At 46.3% G+C, this 22,918-nt stretch overlaps 1 protein-coding gene across 1 annotated transcript; it reads right to left on the bottom strand.

Moving 5' to 3' along the window:
• Positions 1-864: 864 nt before the first annotated feature.
• On the bottom strand, positions 865-19,543 carry cyth3a (cytohesin 3a). Its single transcript, XM_047032903.1, has 13 exons — positions 19,194-19,543; positions 11,237-11,319; positions 11,014-11,078; positions 10,852-10,918; positions 10,559-10,677; positions 8,564-8,644; positions 8,259-8,371; positions 7,952-8,100; positions 7,710-7,821; positions 5,083-5,159; positions 4,133-4,204; positions 3,835-3,989; positions 865-2,207 (listed from the first exon to the last, which is right to left on the bottom strand). Exons 1-13 carry the CDS (start codon positions 19,219-19,221, stop codon positions 2,135-2,137), a joined length of 1,194 nt encoding a protein of 397 aa, XP_046888859.1. The 5' UTR covers positions 19,222-19,543; the 3' UTR covers positions 865-2,134.
• Positions 19,544-22,918: the final 3,375 nt, after the last annotated feature.

Raw genomic sequence — 22,918 nt, 5'->3', positions numbered from 1 at the left:
ACATAACGACTGTGGAACCTTTGCGTTTTGCTTTTTAAAGAAATTCAATTTTCTTTTTCTTTTCATAGCGTCCATAAGAAAGAATACTGTGAATTTGATTTTTGAACTGTAGTATCAGTTATCTTTTATACTTAAGTAACAGTCCTGTATCAGGAGAACCAATAGAGAACCGCTTTTTCTGTTGTCATATTGGGTTTTTAGATGATTCTGACGTGGTCCTGCAGCCTCTGTTCTGTGGACATGCGGGGGGGGGGGGAGGGGGGGGGAGACCTGGCGGTTTGCTCTTTTTTTCTACATTTTCAAAGACAAAAAAAAAAAGCTGAAGGCAGTAATGTTAAACCTTTAGTTCTTCAATAGCATGTCAGATTTATACATTGTACGCATATGTTGAAAAAAAAAAGCCTTAAAAATACAGTTGTTAATGCCAGAAATTGTAACTATCTCTCCCTATATGTATTTATCACTTTGTTTACAAGCTAGTTTGTTTGTATGAGTGCAAAGGGGGGGGATGATGGAGATGGAGGCATGCATCTTGGAACAGTGAGAACAAGTGTCTGTGTTGGTTGGTGTTCCTGAGTGGCTGCTCACCACTGTGCTCAGACCGTTTCCACAGGAGGGATTGAACTTGTTCTGTGAACGCTTGACTCTGACTGACTGGATTCAGGGCTTGTGTAATATATTGGTGGAGTCATGTTTATTGTTTTCGAAATACTCCCTTGTTGTGACTGAATGGGTCTGGACAGGAAAAGCTTGATTCTTACGGCTAATCCACTTCACTCAGTATTGAAAACAATACCAAAGACTAGTTCAACTGGATTGTCTGTTTTTCCTTCAGTTTTAGGAACAAATGTGTACACAGAAAGCTCTGAACATTGTCTTTTATTCCACATCTTCATTGATAAAATGTCAGAGTCTGTTACACATACATACAAGTCCATCTGAGCTTATTCCATTGTAGAAAGGTCCAGTCAAATTAGTTTCACCTTAACACGTTTCAGGTCCAACCCATATTTACTCAGTGGGTTTTTCTGACCAATCCCATGACCCGGTCTTGGCTATAATAATGACAAGTGTGGTTCTTATGCAGGATGAGGAGTGGTATTATTCTCCACTGCTCTGGATGGCAGTTCAGGGTTTATTCCACTATGTGAAACTGACTTGTGAAATGTGAACTGGTGTTTAAAGGCTACAGTCTACACATGCTACAGAAAACCAATACAAACAGAAGCTGTACATTATATACACGCATTGTAATGGAGGGGTGGGGCGAGAATCCTTTCTTTTTGTAATTATAGAAAAAATAAATATAAAAAAGAAAAAAAACGATTATAGAGTTGAACCTTCAGTACGAACTAGCATCCCAATGGCTGTTCTCAACACACACACGTACAACAAGAACATATCAATATAATGTCTCTAACTGGGTACTAGAATATCAGAATAAACATTGTATTTGTATCACAGTCATTTTGAGGGGATCGTAATCAGACCAGCTGATTAGTATATTTGAGGCTCTTCTGTGATTGGCTGGCAACAGCCAGCAAAGAAGGTCACATGTTCTAATCCCATCAGAGAGGCATCTCCACTGCTCCACGTCTGACCAGACCTTAGATACACTGATGGGGGGGGGAGGGGGGTTAAAGATCAGGGAGGATTAACAGATCCTCTATATTACACACACGATGCCACCGAGACGTGTGCCTGATTTATTTGACCAGTTTTATCTGGATGAGCTGGATGATGCTGTTTCATTTGGCCACTAGAGGGCAGTGCTGTCAAGTGTCTGTATCCTGGTCTCCATGTGTGTGCTAAGATCAGGGCTCAGCCAGCCATCAACAAGTCTCAGATTTCTCCCTTGACTGTGGGTGGACTGTGAAATAGAAGCTAAGAAGACTCCTTCTGTCCCTGGGCCACCAATGATGATGATGATGATGATGATGAGGGCCCAGTCTGGATCGGTGTCACATTGGCTGTTGTTCCTGTAATGCTGCCCAATGACTGCACCTCAGGTCACACCAGTCTGTGATCCAGTGACCTCGTCCCTTCCTAGGTCCTCCTGGAGGAACATGACCTTTGCTGGTGTCAACGCTGCTGCTGGGGGGTGGGGGGTGGTTTGCAGTGGTCAAGGGGGAGATCACTTCTTATTGGCTATCCTCCGTTTCCTGGTGGCTAGCATGTCATAGAAGGGGTCCCTGCTGATGCTGGCTCTGCGGGAGGAAAGAGAAGGAGGTTACACTGCAAGTCAGAAGAATCCAGTTTATTTTCCAATTTCCATGACACGTGGAAACAATTACAAGCCTGCTTAACGGCAGAGCACATCACACACTAGCTGAGAAAACAAAGCTCTGTTTTGTTGACCAAATGAGCCTGTGCTGTTCATAGAGGCTGTGTACACCCCCATATTCCCTGAGAGACTGGAGGGAGGAGGGAAGCCGGAGGGGCCTGTTATGTCGAAAGAGCACCATGTCCTTTTGGAGTTGGACTGTGTGTGTATCCTCTCTCTCTGTCTCTCACACACCCACACACCCACACACCCACACACACAAACTACAGGCCAGAAATAAGGATGAGTTGTCTGCTGTTTTCCCCACAGCAGGGACAACGGACGTGCTGAGATAGCCGTCACTGTGTGTGTGAGATTCTAACCACAGGACTGGCAGTCACCCTGGCTACAGCTGAGTCAGGGGCCAGTGTGTGTGTGTGTGTGTGTGTGTGTACGCAACAGGAGTGCCTGCCACCACCGGCTGACTCAGGGACAGAGAGTGTGTGAGCCAGCACTTCCATGACCTGCTCTGTCGGTTTTCCTGTCCCATTGCACGGCTAGTCAGCAGCTTTAACTCAAGTCTGATTAGGCCGTGATGGAAGCCCATGAGGAATCTGAAACGACGAACCAGAATCATGCTTGTATGAGGTCTCTGCATCACTGTCTGGATCACAATCTCTCAATGGAACCTAGAAGTCAAATATCACCCATCTCTTTGGAGCAGTGATAAACACAGTTAGCATTGGCCTTTGCCATTGCAGACCTCAACAAACCATCACACTGTCCTTACTAATCAGTTTCACATAACACAGCACTCACGAACTACGCCTGAGTGACAATTAGATCAGAAAATCCATGATTTCCATTCCAAAACGAAACAACCAATTCTAATGAGGTATCTACAGGAGGGGATTGGATGACCTAATCTAATATTTCTTTGTGAGTTATTGATCAGTGGATGAGCTGGACCAGAGACCAATCAATTCCCTCCCTCTAGGCTTAGTCTGGTAGCTCTCATAACTGCCGTCCTCCTCACCCAGATACACTCTGGACCGGATAGAAGAATGGGTAAACAACAGTAGAAAGACAGGACTGAGGCAACATTTATAAAAATAAAAAAAAGGGAGGGAGGAAAGTGTGTGTGTGGGGGTGTGTTTTCTCTATCCTGTCCTTATCCACAGGAAGCCCACTGAACCTCCAGGGAGGCCGTATCACCACAGCCCACAGACTTATCTGACATGCTGTGTGAGAAAGAGAGCCTTTCTGACACGTGTGTGAGTTTTCCAGTCTGTGTGTGTGTGTGTGTGCCTGTCTACGTGCTTCACACAGTCAAGGTCAGGCATGGGAAGTTTACACATGGGGCAGCTGTAGTGCTACTCTAGTGTAAGAGGATATGGGCATGCAGGTTGTGTGTGTGTCTTTGTGTGTCATTGAGTGTGTGTGTGTGTGCATCATTGAGTGTGTGTGTGTGTGTTTGTGGGTGTCATTGAGTGTGTGTGTTGTGTGTGTTTGTGTGCGTCATTGAGTGTGTGTTTGTGGGTGTCATTGAGTGTGTGTGTTGTGTGTCTTACTTGATGGATTTGATCCACTCTTCTTTCTCCTCGGGCGTGGGCGCTGATATCCTGTACACCACGTGGTTGCCCTCGACGACCCGGCCGTCGGCCTCCGTCTTGCACGCCTTGATCACCTGACCCTTGTGGTTTGGGTTGTAGAGCTCAAAGCAGTTCTGAAGGAGCAACAGGAGTAACCATGGTTACCATCATCATCCTCATACTGGAACTAAGACATCTCTAGCATTTATTAAAGCATTACTGTGTGATGTGGGAGAGAGGAAGGAAAAGACAGAATGAGAGAGGAGGGAATTCTTACAGGTTTCCTGGGCTCATCCACCTCTCTGATGCTGAGGTTCTCCAGAGGAATAATCCCTCTGGGTTCCTTGTCCTGCAGAAACACAGAGCACGCAGAGCGATTAGAACATTCCCCATGCATCCATAAATATTCTTTGCATTCAGTGTATTGGATTGCACCATTCTGCCACGCTCTTCATTTGAAGCGTCCACTACAGTGGATGAATCAGCCTTCCTGACACTGGCTCATCAAGCTAACAGTGATGGTTGACCCAGGTCACAGAGAAGAGAGGGCCTGGGGGAAACATAACCAGACCCCCACAGAGGGCTGCTATTGTGTCTGGTCCAGGGGAGGTCAGAGGGGGGTCGGGGCTGAGACCTTGAGGAAAAGCCCCCCGCCGTCTGTGGTCGTTTTCTTAATGAAAGAGCACAGCAGGGAGAAGACGCCTAGGGGACAAGGGGACTTGGGGGGTGGTGGTGGGGGTGGGGGGTTGAGGGTATGGGTTTGCATGCTTGTTTCCATGCGTGTGTAATTGTGATGTTGGGGGAGGGTTGAGCTGGACTGGGGCTCGGGGCAGGATGGCGGATGGGGAGGTGGGGGCAGGGCGTGAGGGAGAGGGTTAGCAGGGTGGGGGAGGGCTACGTTGAGCTTAGCCGGACCAGATGTGCAGCAGACCTCCAGATGTTTCCCAGGCATCCTCTGTTAATTGCTGGAGGAGGGGTGGGGTTCATTTAGGTCAAAGGCATGTGCTAAAGACTGCGGTGACCGTGGTCACCTTTGTAAAGACAAAGACCACTCTCGCTGTCTGTCTGGTGTCTTCATGCCTGTGTGTGATGGAGTCTGTCTGGTCTGTCTTCACTGTTCTCACCCACCAAACCCATCTCTCCCCCCTAGTCTCCAGTACAGTCTGTTCCATGTAGCCTTTTGCAAACAACCCCCTCAATGGAAACTGGAATATACTGCAAACTTACCGTTGTGTATTCAAAGTAGTAGAGGCAGTTGTCTGTCAGAATGAACCACCTCCTCTTCCACGTTTTAACTCGTCCACCTGCGGAGAAACACCGTACTGAGTCATCCACGTTACAATGTGGCGAGACAGAGAGCAGAGCGGAGCAGGGCAGCCATGCAGTTAGCTCAACAACAGGCGCTAAAACAGGCTTTCTGACAGCACTTTTGTTCACGGCTAAAATGAGACTTGAAATCGCAGGCCTTGTGAGACAAGCTCTACATGAGGTGGTCCTGTTGGGTCCAGATAGGCGGTTCTACCCACCCCCAAGGGGGTCACACTCTCCACACGCCACGTCTGGTTCTGATCAGCGGACGACCCATTAGGCTGATTCGATAAGGGCTCGAACACAACCCCCGCTCCCCTCCCCGAGAGAGAAATACAAGCCTAAAGGGGAGGACCTGTGAGGTGTTGCTTGTGAAAACATTGAAATGTGGGTTCAATTTGTGTAGAAATCCCAGAAATGTGTGCATTCCTGGGCCAGAGCCTGGGGAGGGGTTTGTTCAGATCATGTGCCTCAGAGACGCAGTACCAAAACTGACGCATTCTAGCAACTTCTTATTCCTCTGGTAAAGCAACTGACACGGGCAGATCTACATTGTCATTGTCACTGCCACCCACTCCCTTGCAAAAATTTCGAGTGGAATAGTGCTCCTCTGGTTGTATCATGTATCAGGGTCTAAAAGATCCAGCCCTTTGTTCCCAGAAAAATACATTCTGTGGCCAAATGATGAAATAACACATCATTGTGACCAGTGAGGGAAAAGACTGAGCGACAAAACACATTTATCTTCCAAAAATACCCTATTTTAAGATTATCAATCTGTGAGTCAACAAATACTCTAGATTATACTCACAGATGTCCAGATTATTGGGATTATCAGTCCAGTAATTAAATCGCAAATGATGCAAACATTTGCTAATCCGCGCAATTACTAAAAAAAGAATTAACTATACAATGTGTAAAAATACCCATGGCAAGGACTATATGCTAGATACCAAGAAGTGATAGTCCTATGACATCACCCACAGCCCATTCAAATCATACAGGCTTTGGCTGCGACTCCATCCCAGCCAATGCATGTCAGTCTGTTTACCGAGCTGACGGCTCAGCCTAATGACTCAGTTAACTAGGCCGTAAAAAGACCATCATTCCTCCATCAGGACGCTCCAACTGAGCTCAAAATAACATGTGGTGATTCTCCAGAAGAGCTGGAACTAAAATAATCTGGCGATCGCTGCCAGTGGGATGGAAAAAGATTGGGCCTGGCTGGAGAAGCACAAGGAGAGGAGAGGGAACAAGGGGAGGAGTAAGGAGAGGGAACGAGGGGAGGAGTAAGGAGAGGGAACGAGGGGAGGAGTAAGGAGAGGACATCAACAGAGGGCCTTATTACTCTACAAAATCAGAGCATACAGCAGAACATTTTCACAGTGCAAACACCCTCCCAAACACTACTGACAGTAGAGCTGCAACAGCTAATTATTTACTAAGTCTGGTGACACATGCAGGTGGCGTTGTAGTGATAGAGCCCCTTATAATAACATAATAATCAGTATCTCTTTAACCTAGCAAAGCAATATACCAGGACTGTGTGTGAATAGAGAGCAGTCTGAGGTAATGACAATAAAAATACATTCAACTTGTGTTGGCTTTTGTAAACACTCAGACGCTTCCCAAAATGAACACACAGGGTCACGTGATTTTAAAGATGTACTGTAGCAGAGGAGCGCCGAGGTTCTGCCACCATGAGAGATCAAAAAGCCTGAGGAGACCCTGAGGAGATAACCTTTCACCCCTGACAACCATGACCCATCACCTCCTGACAGTCATAGCCCATCACTTCCAGACAACCAAGCCACTAACAAGCAGGCAGCTACAGAGAGGACAGCCAGGGGTGGGGATCAGAGCTGGGCTCAAATCACTTTAAATTCAGTCAATTCAGAAAGTTGAAAGAATTCGAATGAGGGAAAAAAACACACAAAAAACTGTGATACAGATGACTTCTCGTTGATCAAAACTTATATCATGAGACAATTATTTTAGTTTGAATTCTGAATTGAAACTGAATGGAGCCCTTTCCTGATGAATATACACACTATGTTGTAGGAGGTAAAGAGCTCATGTTGGCATTGATGCCCCCCCAGTAGGAGAAGGAAGCAGGTGTAGAGGAGGAGGGGTAGTGAGTACCTACCTCCTAGAGTGGACAAAGTAGGAAGAGCCAATCACAGAGCAGAACAGAACAAAGGTGACAGGTGAGAGGTCAAAGAGTGAGAGTACAGGAGCAACATAGAATCTACTAATCACAGAAAACACAGACAGCAAAAACATGAATTGAATCACAGGAGGGGTGGGGGGGTGAGAGACAGACAGACAGACAGACAGCGAGAAAGAGAGAGAAAATCCACACACTAGACATGGGGTGAAACGAAAGGACAATAATGAGACAAAGAGTGTGACTGTTTTGAATTGTTTTCTCAGTCTGTGATGGGGTTGTTCTGTAGGTTCAAATGCCCATAGGTACACAGTGAGGGACACACATCTTCATGAGGGTTATCTTGTGCACCGTGTTGAGGTGGGTTCCATGTTCTCACCCAGTTTCAGTAGCCAACCCTCTCTGTCTGGGTTGAAGAAGGTGTGTGTCAGGTCATTCCCATCATCCTCTGGGATCTTAAAGGGTTCGTTCTTGATGCTTTCAAACAGATTCTGGGGAAGAACAACGAGAAGATACTTAAGACAAAGGCTTCATGTGGAAATAAGGATGCACACTCAAATACACCCTCATCATCCTCCTCCACACACACACTCACACACACACACACACACTCAGACTGACCCTGAGCAGCTCCTCGGGCAGGTCTCCCCCCTCGTTGATGCCTCTGTTCATGGAGATGAAGCGCTCCACAGGGGGCTTGTCCCTCACATTGGGGTTGTGCAGGCTGGTGTTCAGCATGATGATGGCGAAGGACAGCACGTAGCAGGTGTCTGCACACAGCGACGGACAGCAGAAAACGCTTAACTCGACTTTCATTCCAACCACACAAATTCAAGGAAAGAGCTCAGTCGACAGATCACTTATGTTCAGTATGATTGTGGTGGTCGGGGGGGAGGGGGGGTTAAAGGTCAAATGCTGGGTCTCTGACCTGTGGACTGGAAGACCCCAGGGTTACACTGGCAGTAGCGCGAGGCAAAGGACTCCATCATGCGGTCGATCTTCTGGGCCTCGCCAGGCAGACGGAAACTCCACAGGAACTGCCTGAGAGGGGGCCAACGGGAGGGAGAGAGGAAGACAGTTAGAGGGGGGAGAGGGATTTAGGGGATTGAGATAGAAGGAAGAAGCTTTTCACATCAGTAGTGTGGAAAGTGTGTCCCGAGTTCAATCTGGATAAAGCAATAAACCTTGACTTTCTCAGTTGTCGACTGTTGATGGATATACCATGCCACTGACCTGAGGGCTTGCACCAAGTTGAGGTCGGCAAACTCATGCAGCTCCACAAAAGCATGGAGCACCTTGATATTGAAGTCATCTCTGGGGAGAGAGAGAGAGAGAGAGAGAGAGACAGAAAGAAAGAGTGAGAGAGAGACAGAAAGAGAGATCGAGAGAGAGATTTAAAAAAAATAATTAAATTGGAGAGGAGAGAGAAAGAAAGGTATATCCATTAGAAAATGTTGCTTTTTCCTCTCTCGTTCACAGGAATAACACTACTATCCAGGGAATTTCAGAATGCCCAGATGCAGGTACAGGATCTCTAGACACAGCATGAACTAAAGACAGGAAAAACAAGTATTTCCTTTGAGGAAGCCCTTTCCGAACAGCATCCCTATTTCTCTGAATTCCACAAATTTTTGGGCCTTTCACTGATAGAGGAAAGGATGAGGTGTCTGGAAGCAGTCTGACCAGCTGACTGGAGGTTCTCCAAACCATTACAGAGATCTACAGGACACAGCAGCCCATGACTTAGATGTTGTCTTATTGAACCAGTTAAGGCAAGCATACTAGGTACTTCTTCTGGATTAGATAGATAGGAAAGCCAAACTGAAGGACCGAAGCAGGTCTGTCTGTGAGTCACTGGTACCTCCATGTTCCACCCTGGGCTGGAACATTTTTGTGTCGAATGTCGTTCACAAACTTCAGATGTCGAGAACAGGGAAATGTGGTGTTAATGGAAGACTGTGTGCATAGTTAACAGTTAGCATGTGTTGTGTGTAGGTGGAGGGGCTCTCTTGGGGAGGGCTGGCATCAACAGGATGTTGGGATGCCATGATGTCTTACACAGAGAGTGAATGATTGTGTGTGCAGAGAGTATTGTCTGGCAGAGACAAAGACTCACTGTCAACAGAGTAAACCAAAGATGCGGAATGACAACAGAATTGCTAGCACATTTACAACAGCAGCCCACCATTTCCTCTCTCTCTCTCTCTCTCTCTCTCTCTCTCTCTCTCTCTCTCTCTCCTCTCTCTCTCCTCTCTCTCTCTCACTCTCTCTCTCTCTCTCTCTCTCTCTCTCTCTCTCTCTCTCTCTCTCTCTCTCTCTCCTCTCTCTCTCTCTCCTCTCCTCTCTCTCTCTCTCTCTCTCTCCTCTCTCTCTCTCTCTATATATATATATTTACATATTTATATCTCCTCTCCTTCCCTTCCTCCCTCTCCCTTTCTCTCTCTTCCTCTGTCCCCCAGCTCAGTTAGAGCCATTAGCTAAGTACAGCCTGGGCAGAGCCCTACTCAGCTCCCCTCCACCTGTGATTGGGTTTCCCCAGAGAGTGGGCTGTCTCTTTGATGGCCCCCCCCCCCAGGATTCATGCCAGCCAGAGGAGGCAAACAAAGAGTTTCCACAGCTTTAGCAGGCACAACCCTTGTGTTGATGACTAACTAACCCCGGGGTAGGCACACACAGTGACACCCGTATCACACACACACACACACACTTAGGCTTTATCACAGTTGACTTCGTCAGGTACAGTATACGTTTGGATTCTTTTTTTTTTTTTGTGGTAGTCTCCAGGGTTGTGTTTCAGGAAATGAAGCAATGGTTTTCACAAGGCTTTCTACTGTTTTGTCTGTGGGATGGGGATGGGGGTGGGTATGGGGATGGGGGTGTGTGTGGGGGGTGGGGGTGTGTGTGGCGCTCAGGTTGCCAAATGGGTGGCTTTTGGGGAGAAGACGACCAGACACATGTGGCCACAGTGATTTGTATTCCAGGGTAACTGGTGTCTGCTTTCATCAATAAATCCAGCCCATGATATGCGTGGAGATGGCCTCAGTTCCACAGGACAGCCTAATCAGTAAGGAGACATAAATCTGGTGGCCTGCGGAGGAACAGGACAGCAGGGGAAAACAGTTTCTCTGTTGCAGCTTGATGGATGGATCAGGCTTACCACAGTGTGTGTGTGTGTGTGTGTATACATGCGTGTGTGTTTGTGTGTGCGTGCATGTGTGTGTTTCTTACCGCTCTCCAAGGTAGTCTCCTATGGCAGTCTTGTTGAGACCCTCTCCCTTGTAGAGGAACTGGGAGATATCCTCTGGTGTGTGTTGCAGGAGGTCATTCTCTAAGAGGAACTGGATCCCCTGGAACACATACAAGAACACGCACCCACACACACACAAGTGTATTACAATCAATATCAATTGAGGACATACTACATGAGAATTAGAGGAAAGAAGCATTTTTCAGGTCAAAGGAAGAGCGGGGAACACTTCTCCATGGAGAGACCCTGGAGACAAAACCAAGCTTAAACGTACCTTTTTAGGGTCCATATTAAATTTCTTCCTGCCCATGGCAATCTGCTTGTTCCTCTGGGATGTTTTACTGTTAAAGAGGGGATTACGATGAGAACATCACTGATCTACTGTCTACATAAGACATATATGGCCCATACACACACACAAAGCAACGTCGCTCACCTCTCCCCTACACATGTCAGCTGCTCAATCTCCGTCATGACCTCGGCAATCTCGAACTTCAACCGCTGTGAGGTGGAGAGAACAGAAATACACTCAAGAGATCTGGAAGAGGGATCCATTGTACAAAGCCAAATACACAAGTGGGCCTATAAGTATAGCTTCTGTATTTTCAAATCGTATTTGAGTCCGTCCAGGACGCACTGGATGCTCATTGGATGCTCACCTCGATGTCGTCCAGCAGCTCCCTCTTCCTGCGTCGGATGTTGGACAGCTCGTCTCTCTCCTCGACAGACAGATCCTCCGGCACTGGAATAGATCACAGATCAAAGGATCAGTGGACCTACTCTCCAGATTAGTGGTCTCGTTCTCACATTGCATCTACTGTATAGAGGATGCCAATCCCAGAAGGCATCAGCACAACCACCCCTTCTGCATCATACAAACATCACGGATACATATGATCCAGGTCAGCTGATCCACACTGTTACTATCTACTGTACGACCAAGATCTCAGAGGAAAGAGTGAAGACATCCAACCATTTGCCTCTTTCTCTTGATTTTACCCAGTTTAGCTGAAACACATCAAAGCAGAAGCACACTCTGCTTAATTAACAAGAGAGGAAGAAAGACCGTCTTAATAATTCCACTTGAAAGTGATCCGTCCCTCCCCCCATCCTACGCTCAGAGGGATATTCTATTAATAAAGCCAATCCTGATTAAGTTTCCTTTCATTAAAAGGGAATTTGGTCAATGAACGCAACCTTCACCAACAAGACACAGCCCATGAGCCCAGTGGATTAGACCTAAGGGAGAGGGGGAGAGAGGAGAGAAAAGGAGGAGAGAGAGGAGAGAGAGAGAAAGAAGGATGAGAGGGAGAAGAGAGAAAAAGAAGGAGAGAGGAAAGCCTTTGTGTGATCCAGCTTCATTAACCCAGCCAACAGCCAGATAACCGCCTACCCCTATTCCCTCCAGACCTTCCCCCAGAACAGTGAGCTGACATGGCCATCAGAGTCTCTGTTCAACGTGTTCATGAGCTACTGCAACACACAGAATCAGGGAGCTCTGTTTCTGATAAGAGGAAAAATGGTCCAATTAAAAGTGAATAAAGTCCTCGAGCTCCCACAAAATCCAGTCGTGATTTGTCAGTTTGTAACTGAAGGCTTCTATGTGGTACCTTACTCTTCCATCAATAACGCCAGAACACACCAGCGATCTGACAGATTTGGCAGGGTGGCTGTGTGTTTGATGTGGGAGCATCACAGGTAGCACCAATGAAACCACATGGAGTACACTCACAACAGGGTGTACAACTTCCTCAGAAAAAGACAAATGGTTTCTAAACGTGATCCGACTGTAAGTACTAAAGCAGTCTAATGATGTGTACTGCTTAGGTAAGGCAGTGCAGTCCAGGCCAGCCGGCAGGGCTGGACAGAGGGACACATCAGGGGTTTCCTGCTGCTGACCTCCTTCACAATAGCAGAGGATGTGGACCAGAGTCACGGTGACTGGACTTGAGCATGAACACAAAGTTGCTAATTAGCTCAGCTAACCTCGGGGGGTCCCTGGCCCTGCTTACACAACCAGTGACTGTCAACGCCTTGGGTGTGAAGAAAATCATTTGTTTATTTTCTTACGTTTTGGGTTCATTAGTTCATGTGTGTCAATATGTAGTTACACATGTATTTTTTTATTTTATTTTTTTTTGGGGGGGGCGTTTATTGACATGTAAGGTGAGTGAGCGAGCGAGCACTATAGCCTCTGACTCAATGACAGAGAGAATTAGAGCTTAGGCACACCTGATGCTAGTGAGCAGTTCAAGAACATTGTTATCCACCAATTAGTCATTCAGTCTCCCCAAACCGTGCTGCCCTCTCTGACTCACCCAGGAGATGAGCCCACAATATGTGTGCAGTCGCATGCTGAGCAGGCCATATCTGAGAAACTAAGCAGGGTTGGAGCCACTGGGGTCAACCATGCCGGCTCAAACCAGGCCAAAGCCTAGTCTGGTGGAACGTCTATTTAGAAGGATGATCTCGGTGAGTGACATCATCCCTGTCAGAGCTAGACTGGACCTGGACAAAAACATCAGGTCTAACAGTGGCATTTGTTGTTTGTTAAGAGTTGTGAGTATATAAGTAGCCAACACTACTTTACTACAATACCTAATACGGTTTGGACATTTAGAGTTTGTAACATTAGTGATCGGTTTATATGGACTATCTAGAACAGATCACATACATACAGCTTTAAGGTGGGTGCTACTGACAATGGCAGGTACAAGGTTTGAATTTGCCTGTCATGACTGTCTAAATGGCCATATTGCTCATTATTAGCTACTAATCAGCCAAACAAATCCAGTCTTTCATTTGTGCCATGGATTAAGTACCTACGATATGGCAACATAATTATCTAAAGCCCTTTTGAGCGTTCTAGAACGTTCCGAATCGGTTGAGCTCTAAGAAGTGTTTGAAGCCCAGGGTTGAGAGGGTGCAAATCGGCTGCCAGGGGTTTAAAACTCCAACATGTGCCCAACAGAACAGGAGCTCTGATCGTGCCTCCCTTCTACCCCCCCAAAAAACAAATCCGCTTCAATAAAAAAACAAATCTCCCAAATCTCCTTTTAGGGCAATAAATCTCTAGTCCCTTCTCACACCCAAAACAACCAAATGTTTACCTACTGCAACTATGGAGCTCGTATTGAGACTACACGCACACACAGACATACACATGCGCACACACATACACACAACACGGTTGACTAAATTCATAATTGTGCAGAGCGTCAGATTGAGGTCCTACAGTCTTGCCAAATCTTCCCTGGTTTGGTTTTTCATGTACTTTGCCAAACAGTGCAGAGCTAAGAGCGATGAGTATGTGAAGGCCACAATACGTATTTTTCAAAGCCAACAAGGTCCGTTTCAGTCACGTTCCAGCCAGGGGTTGACTGCTAAGTAATCCTGTTTTCAGTCGCAGGGGGATGACCCATTCACTCATCCCAGCTTTGCCTTGCCTGGTTTGGGCAGCAGAGAAGGACTGAGTCCCTGAGCCATAGAATTCACCCCAATCCAGCTCACTTAACATGGGCCAGATTCCCAGTTTCCTATCTTGTGATGGGCTCTGAGCTGTGGCTGGGTAATACTCTGGAGACTGAGAGGGACCTCGGTCAGTACCTCTCTCCCCAGGAGCAGTAAGCCGAGGCAGGGAGGCTGTAGCTGAGAGCCCTGCTCCTCTGGATCTCAGGCTCCTGGCCATCAGCTAGAGCCTGCTGCCCCCAATCCCTCTAACTGTATCCCACCCCAATACACACTCTTCACTGCACACACACACATGTACAGGCAATGCCAGCTGGCGTTAATCCCAACACACACACATCTCCAGCCCTTAAGCTTTATCTGAGCATGGTGGTAGTAGCATAGTGCAAGTGAGATGGACCCAATATGCAGATGTTGCTGCTGTTCAGTCCCTCTCCTTCTCTAACGTGTCAGTGCAGCTGACCAACAGACAGAGAGCATGCCAGCACTCACAACACCAGATGTACAATATTCTAGCCTTTTTTCTATTTTGACCACACAACACAACCAGGCAGGCTGACCCCGTGGTTCATGTTTGGGACCTAAGAGGCATCATGTGTGTGTGTGTGGTTGAGGGGGGGTAAGAGGGTGATATTGTTGTGATATTTCCAAGCCTGGCAAGAGAGCAAGAGATGTTGGAGGTAATATCTGGGGTCTTAACCACCCCTGGGGACCAAGAGAGGGATCTAGAGTGGAGTTAGACGGCCAAGCACTGATTGGATGGTTTAATCTGCTGCTTTAGGGAACCCCTAAACCAGCCCCCACCCCCTCGGCCCCCTTGGCCCCCTCAGCCCCCTCCCCAGGAGCAGGTCTGGATACATCATGTCCACCTTATATCGAACATCTGCTCAGTATCATGGGGATATCTCCATGTGATTAGATGAACACCTCATCCAGCAGGCTCTGCCTTATGCCCCAAGCACAGCCCTACTGCTTATTGCACCAGGAGATATGAAGCTGCTGATTCTGGCAAGCAGAAGTATGTCTGGTACCAAGCCCTGTGTGTGTTCTTCTGTGGAGGTCCTGGAAGTTGAGGCTTGTCCAGCCTGAAACAACACTGTCTTCGGCTTAACTGTCTGAGTCTCACAAGATCAGACCAAAGGAACTTCACATGAGTCAACACTGAGTCTATTTTTTTTATTTCACTGAGAACTTCTTCACTTCTGACCAGGGTGAGGGTTGTCCTGCAGTTGTGTGTTAGTGACGGTAGCAGCTAGACACACTGCGGCCCCTATCAGGACACGACTTCATGTTCTCCACCAATGAAAACAAAACAAAATACAACAAAATAACCTAAAAACCTAAAGTGAGGGTTCTAGTGCTAGGTCAACTAAACCCAAGAAAGGAAACCGAGAAAGCAGTTCCAACCCCACAGGTCTAGCCAAGACAAACACACACACATCTCCATCTTTCTATCTGTTATCTCTTGTCTTCTTCTCTTTCCTGTTCTTGTTTCTGACCCCACCCTAGTCCCCATCCCTTTCTCTCTCTACCGTTCTCATTCAATTACTCACAGACAATGGGATGTGGGCTACATGTGATGCAACAGAGATCTTCCACACAGTGCCCAGTCTGACAGTGCTAGTCTGACAGTGCTTGTCTGACAGTGCTTGTCTGACAGTGCCAGGCAGTATAACGACAACAACATGTTGGCCCCACTACCATGGCGATGACAACAACCTGGGAACTTGGGAAGCATCTCCAGCTCTTCATAATCAGGTCCACATTCAGCCTTTCTTCCTTCCTTCTTTAGGGCTTTCATTTGACTTCCAGTCCTTCATGTATCTGGTCGCCCTTCCTCTTATTCCGTCTTCCTCCTCCAGACACTTGCCTCCTTCACTTCTTCTCCCTCCCTCTCTCCCTCTCCTCTTTTTATTTCACAAACCAGGTATGCTGCCAAAGCCAGCCCTAGAGCAGTGTGTGTGCATGTGTCTGCGTATGTGTGTGTGTGTGTGACACTAATCTCCCAATGTTGTCCTGCAAAACACTGTAAACATATCTTCTTAACTGTCAAAATGAAGTGCATTCTTTTCTAAATCTCTACAAAGCTCTTGAACAACGCAGCATGGTAGGGCCACCGCAAACTCGACATGGAACATCCCAAATCAAGAACACTCTTAGAACTATGCAGAAAAGAACTGGACCAGACCTTGGTTCAGTCCAAAACTAAACAAAAAAGTCCCATAAAGAATAGTTGAAGAGAATGGATGTCACAACTTCCGTAAAGAATCTTGGCATTAAACAAAAACAAATACCGATAGGCGAAGGTAACCTACTAACCCTACCAAGGATTCTCCTCCTCAGACCAGACAAACACCAAACTACCTCTGTAATGTTAACCTCAATCCTTCAGGAGAGCCATCATCTCTGAGAGAACAAGAGATAGAGCGAGAGAGAAAGAGAGAGACACCTGGTTGGGAACCAGAAGCTGCTGTGGTCCATTTATCCATCACCTGTTTGGAGCCTGCCAGCCAGCCTGAGGCCCAGGAAAAGCTCCACAGCAGCCCACAGTGTGCCACTAATGACTCCCTAATGGCCTCCCCGCCTCCACCCTCCAGCCACAACAAAGATGGTGCCCCAACCGTAAAACTCCCTCATACATCTTCAACCGAGTAGACTCCAGAAAACCACAACTGTTGGAAGGGGGGAGGGGGTTCTGGTCCCTTAGTGTTCCCCAGAATGACCTTGGAATCGATGTGTTGATAGTTAAAGCAGCTTTGTCATTTGTCTAGACAGATAACTTCTACATGAACAGTAGCCTTTCTTTTCTAGTTAAGAGGTACAACACAAGACATCAGAGTCAAGATGCCTGTTTCTGATAAGCAATGTCTTTTAACACACCACCTTACTAGCAGACTTCTACCAACAAACACAACCACGCACTTACACATATGCAACACACAGATGCTTGCACGCACACACACATGCGCCTATACCAAGCGCAGAAAAAGAATGGAAGGAAAGGGGGGGTTCCCATTTGGCTATTCCCACGGTCAGATAGATTAGAGTGTTGAGAGAGGTTATCAGAATTCTGACACACTGGCAGGTCAAACACACACACACAAGCACAGACAGCACTTAAAAACCTCCATTCACATAAGCTTCCTCCACTCCCAATTTCTCCAACAGCAAAGGCAAAGCTGAGACGCAGTGACGAGACTGAATAGGAAATCTGCTCTTTTTCAACCTCCCAGTCGGCATCATCCAGCAGCTACCTGGCCAACAATCTGGCCAACCAGGCTCTTTCCATTACTGCTTCCCCGTTCCCGCTCTGCAACCACACCATCGTTCTAAAAATAGGACTGAAGCAATACAAGCACTTGTGATTTACAGGCTGCTGCTGCCTAGCATGTAAACAGCAGAGAGGAGATGAGCTCCCAACTCCTGCAGACCTTGTAAACGCACAGCACTCGAGTCCATGTAGTAGTCCAATCATTACCACTAGCCTAGTTTCCCTAGCAATGACTGTGTTCGGTTCTGATGGCTTACCATAGTCAGTCAGGGAAGACTGGTAGCAGACAGACAGAGAATCAGGACTAGTCAGTGACTAATAATCTCAACCAATTCTAATCCTTTCTCATCACATCCTTCTGTTGGCTCGTTTTCCAGGCTGTTTAGGAAGATGATGCAAAACAAATGATTGACTGAACAACTTTGACCATATGTTGCATGCTGACACACACATCCTGGCTGCTGGGCATATTGTAATACATCGGATGTCTGAAAGGATATTTGAGATAAGCATGCTAGCATATGCAATTTTGGTTTTGTGTGTGAGCGTATTCATGTTTTTTCTAATTGTTCATCACCATAAAGTGCTGCACATAATATTTTCCATGCTCTTATCACAGTTTACTGATTGACAAACACACACACTGTGTCGGACTGATATGAATCAGAATCTTAAAAAAATATCAGAATCTACTAATACCCATCAAATAACTTGCATCATGTTCCATTATTCATTTCCCATCCACCCGTTGGATCATCTATTTTCAAAGATAAGCATTGTATCAACAGGGATTTGTAGTCCGCACATCATCAGCACACCACACCGACATGCTCAGTGCTACATTAATCCCATCAGTAATGAGTCACTGTGTGAAAGTAATATGAAAAACTGCTACCCAGTCCCAGTGACATTTACTGAGTGTTGAAGATGTTCCCTTCCTTCACCCACAGGCAGTTGAGGGGGTTGTCTTGGGGGGGTGAGGGGGGTTAGATCAACAGGATGCTCTGGTGGAGAGCTGTAGATAGGAGCAGGCTCCTGCCCACCCTGCCTGCATCTGCTAATCTCTCACGGTTTAACTGCAAAATCACTCGCTTAAAGACATTGTTTACACCACATTAGAATGGTCTTTCTCAGACCCAACTTGGGAGGGAAGATAATCCAGCGTGTGTGTGTGTGTGTGTGTGTGTGTGTGTGTGTGTGTGTGTGTGTGTGTGTGTGTGTGTGTGTGTGTGTGTGTGTGTGTGTGTGTGTGTGTGTGTGTGTGTGTAAGAATGTGGATTTATTGGATGCACTGAGTTCCAGTACTTCTAAACTGAATATCTGCTCTTCTGAAGACCATCCGACCGCAATGTCCGTTTCTGTAGTAAAAAGGATGTAGTTATCTTATCAATTTCACCCGTTTAGGGCCTTTGGCGACCACTCAACAAGGACTTCGTGATAGTAAAAATAAGCACAAAGCTTTGAGAAAACTTCAAAGTGTTGCAGCGCTATATCAAACAGAAGACGCCTGACACTGCGGCGTGGATTTTCCACAGAAAATTCTGAGAGGGGTAGCAGAACGCACACCATCATCATAAGCATCAGTTGTTCCTTTTGATGGGGACATGACCAGTTCCTAGATCCTACTGGATATACGTGACAACCAAATGTTTTCACTGCAATATAATAGGCTATATTTTAAAGAGCTCTTGGAATCCCATCAGTACTCTTGAAAACTCTGTCAGGTAGCACCATGAAAACATACTGTACATTGGATACACGGTGGTGCCTGTGTCTCGGCTCCCGTGCTCAGCAGCATTATTCCAACCACTGTATAGCCTACACAGCTTAGGTTGGCAGAGGGGGTTGTAGCGTTTCATCAATATAGGTCGACTTACCGTGATTGTCTTCATCCATATTGAGCATGTAGCGACCACGATAAGTCCAGGAAACGGTGTACTCCGTTCAGATATCAAGCTGGATTTAATTTATTTCAACCGGTAGTTATCGGTAATCGATCGGTAATCGGTAGTTGTTTTATGTTTTTGATACCAAATAAATGTGCAATGCACACGAAAAATGCAAATGCATGGGTCAATAAAAAATATAGGCTATTCTTAATAAGCAGTAGCCTACCGTATCAACGTAATTCAACACACAAATCTTATTCGACAGAACGTTTTAGAGACGGGATCAAATGCGACTAATATCCCCCTTCTGGCTCAGTTGAATCTACAGTGAATACTCCACTCTCCGATGCGATGGCAACGCTTATGGTACGTCATCTCTATGCCCCTCCCACTCCAGGCAGCCCCCGTCAATACAATACATAGGCTACAAATCATTGTGTTCAGGTGCCTGTCTTAACTGCACTTGGGAATGAATGTATGTCGTATGTATAAAACATAAATTGGTTTCATGTTGAGTTGACTCTAGATGGAAGGCTATGGATGCTGTTATGTTTATGGCTTTGCTCTTCGTGGTGTGATTGAGCAGCCAGTATCTCAGATGATACTCAAGTGTGAAGTGTTTGTAGACAAATTGGTACTGACCTAAACACCTACCCACCTTAAGCTGCATAGTTAGTTTAGTTTAACAAATTAACAATTCACTGCTTTAGGGAGTGGTGTAGGCCTACTTATACCTCCCGAGTTACATAATTTCCATAACCAACATGACGATATCTCGGGTTGTTCCTAACATGAAGGGAGTTCCCCGGAGAGTTCCTTCCTGTATCCTTTGGCAAAACCATCGCATCCCAGCATAGTGGTGACTTCAGAACACTTCAGGACTTCTGAGGATCCAGTCACACACCTGCACAGTCGTGACCTCACAGCAGTAGATTTGTGACTCATGTATTAGCTCATATTAGCTCTCAGTCCAGAGATCCTGGTGGTTCAAGGGAGTGTTACTGATTGTTCCGCTGCTTCAAGGGAGGGATCATCATTGTAGCGGTTAGAGAAGCCCTCCACCCAGTCCAGCATCCTCCTTTTTGTCCAGACTGTTCTCTGACCTTCCTCCACTACATTTCACGCACACACTCGCACGCACTCACACACACACATTCACAAAGCTGTGTGTAATACCTTGGATTCCCTCCACAGTATTGGAGTTCTTCAACAATCAGAAGGGAGTTGCCGGCTGCACGGCTCATGCTGGCCGCCATGTCATAGTGAGGACAGGATACCATGACTGCAGGATAGGAACATCATGGACACTAGTTAACCTCTGATTATTTATCTTATCTGTTTCATTTATTTATTAGCATATGATATTGCTGGTATTTGACATAGAATGTGAATGTGTGAATATACCATGTACAATAACTTTCAACCATTTATTTAATTATTTGATGTCTCTAATTTATATTATGGTTGAATGTAGAATTGCCACAGGGTATACACAAACACATTTGATGGTTAAATGTTTTAAAACGCAAATAAAGAAATTATCATGACTGAAGTCCTTTTTATTTCTGTCATTTTACTAGCCATGCACCAAACACATAAAATCAAGCACAAATTACAAAGAATGATGCAGCCTCCTGCTTTGAAGATGTGTATAACTCAGCCTAAAAGAGGCAGCAAGGCTCTCACACAAAAAACACTTGTCAACACTTTTCTTAGAATAATAAATGAATGGTCTCAGGTTTGGCTGTTTTATCTCGCAGGGCTGCGGGGGTAAACATGTAGACACCACTCAGCTCATTTTAGAGCGGACGTTTCATTTCTTTCATTTCAGAAAATGAACAGAGGGCTCTGTAAAGCCTTTCTAATAAGCCTTGTAATGGGTGTGCTGCGACCTCCACGAGCCTGGAGCAGAGAGGAATGACAAACAGGAAGTTTTTATAACATATTCATGAACCTATCGTGTAATATGGAGTGCACTTTAGCATCTGCTTTGGTTTACAGATAATGTGAAGAGAGGAGACCCTCTGTGTCAACGGACATTGTGGAGCATAGGGAGAGCCACTTTACAGAGTGAGACAGCCTCTTTCACACATTAAATCAAACCACAAATTTAGTCTTGTGCCCCTTCCCCCTGCTATTTATGTCACTCTGTCCTTCCTCTCTCTCTCTCTCTCTCTCTCTCTCTCTCTCTCTCTCTCTCTCTCTCTCTCTCTCTCTCTCTCTCTCTCTCTCTCTCTCTCTCTCTCTCTACTCTCTCTCACTCACTCTCTATTTCTCTCTCTCTGTCTCCTTCCCTCATTCGCTCACTCAGAGACACATCTGGATTATCTCACTAAACAGCAATGTCTGCCATTAATACAGAGGAAAAACATGGGGCTTTCTGATGCTCTGAGGAATGATTCGCAGGGGCGACCAGAGGAGAGAGCAGAGAGGGGATCCAACAACAGTCTTCAGCCACAACGCACAACTATTCAGTTCAGTCTCCTCTTCTTCCTTTGTAGGATATAGGGAGATTCTATGCTCTCTTTCACTCTCCCGCTGTAACTCGCTTTTTCTAATGGGCTTCTATCAGTCTCTCTCACACACCTACAGTCATACTGCTGAGTGCACACCCACACATTCCTACACAGCCAGGAAAGCAGGGGGCTCTGGTTTGGGGGAATGATTTCCTGTGTTGAGAGCAGATATCCTGCGTGGGACAGGAAGCTGCAATGATTCCCTGTTCTCCTCCCTGTCACAGTCCAAGGAGGAGACCAGAACAGCACTCTTCATCAGACACAATGGCATGCCTATTCCTTCAAACAATAGGACAAACGTAATAGCTTTTACTAAACATTCTTCCCATTGTTGCTAGATTACAGGAGAACATACAAGCTCGGGTTTTTGAGACAGTGAATCTGAATAATTTTGGCAAGCCGCGTATTCTCACACAAACTGATTTTAAGTTCCTAGGCCTAAGCCATCTTACATTAGACAAGCCCTGCAACTTTCTTTCATCAGAATCAATGGAGTTTTAACATTTGCACACTCATCATCCTTCCTCCCTCATCGACTCATAAAGTAAGCCATAAAGTAAGACATATGGATGCTCGGTTTCCAGTCGCAATCAGAGAAAACAAATGCACGGATGCCCTCCATGTTCCGCTGGAGGCTTTGGGCCTCTCTTGGTAGCATATGTCTGTCAGATTAAGGCGTGGGCCAGGCCGCGGAGGAGGAGAGCGAGAAAGCGGGTGAGGGCTGACCGAGTTAACCGGGGCCGTGGCTTGCAGCTGTGCAGTCATATATAATCATCTCTATCTGCCATCACTCTCTCCCTCTGCGCTGGGGGTGCTAGCTTACTGCAGCAACACCTAACTCCCCTCCCCCTCCCCCAACCCTGATGGCAAGTCCAGTGAATGACGCCCTTTTTGAGCCTCTCCTCACACTTCAGCTTTGACTGGAAGCCTATGCTCTCTGTCGTTCCTCATAGGTCTCCTCTGGTTGTCCCGACCTCATGTGTATTTGTGCCAATAGAAATGAAATGCAATATGGATTCCATTTAGGTCTGTCATCTGTCTGAGCTTTTGGGGCTCTCTGTGAATTGCATTTATAGTGTATGTATGAAGATTATACACAGTATATCTTCAGCATAGAGACAGATACACTCAATCATTTTTGTCAAACGGAAGTTTTCTGTGGCGCATGTTATAGTGCACTTGTGTGAACTGTTAAAA

The sequence above is a fragment of the Hypomesus transpacificus genome, chromosome 13 (assembly GCF_021917145.1).
Source record: "Hypomesus transpacificus isolate Combined female chromosome 13, fHypTra1, whole genome shotgun sequence".
Classification (NCBI taxonomy): domain Eukaryota; kingdom Metazoa; phylum Chordata; class Actinopteri; order Osmeriformes; family Osmeridae; genus Hypomesus; species Hypomesus transpacificus.
This window is presented reverse-complemented; position numbering and strand designations above follow the sequence as displayed.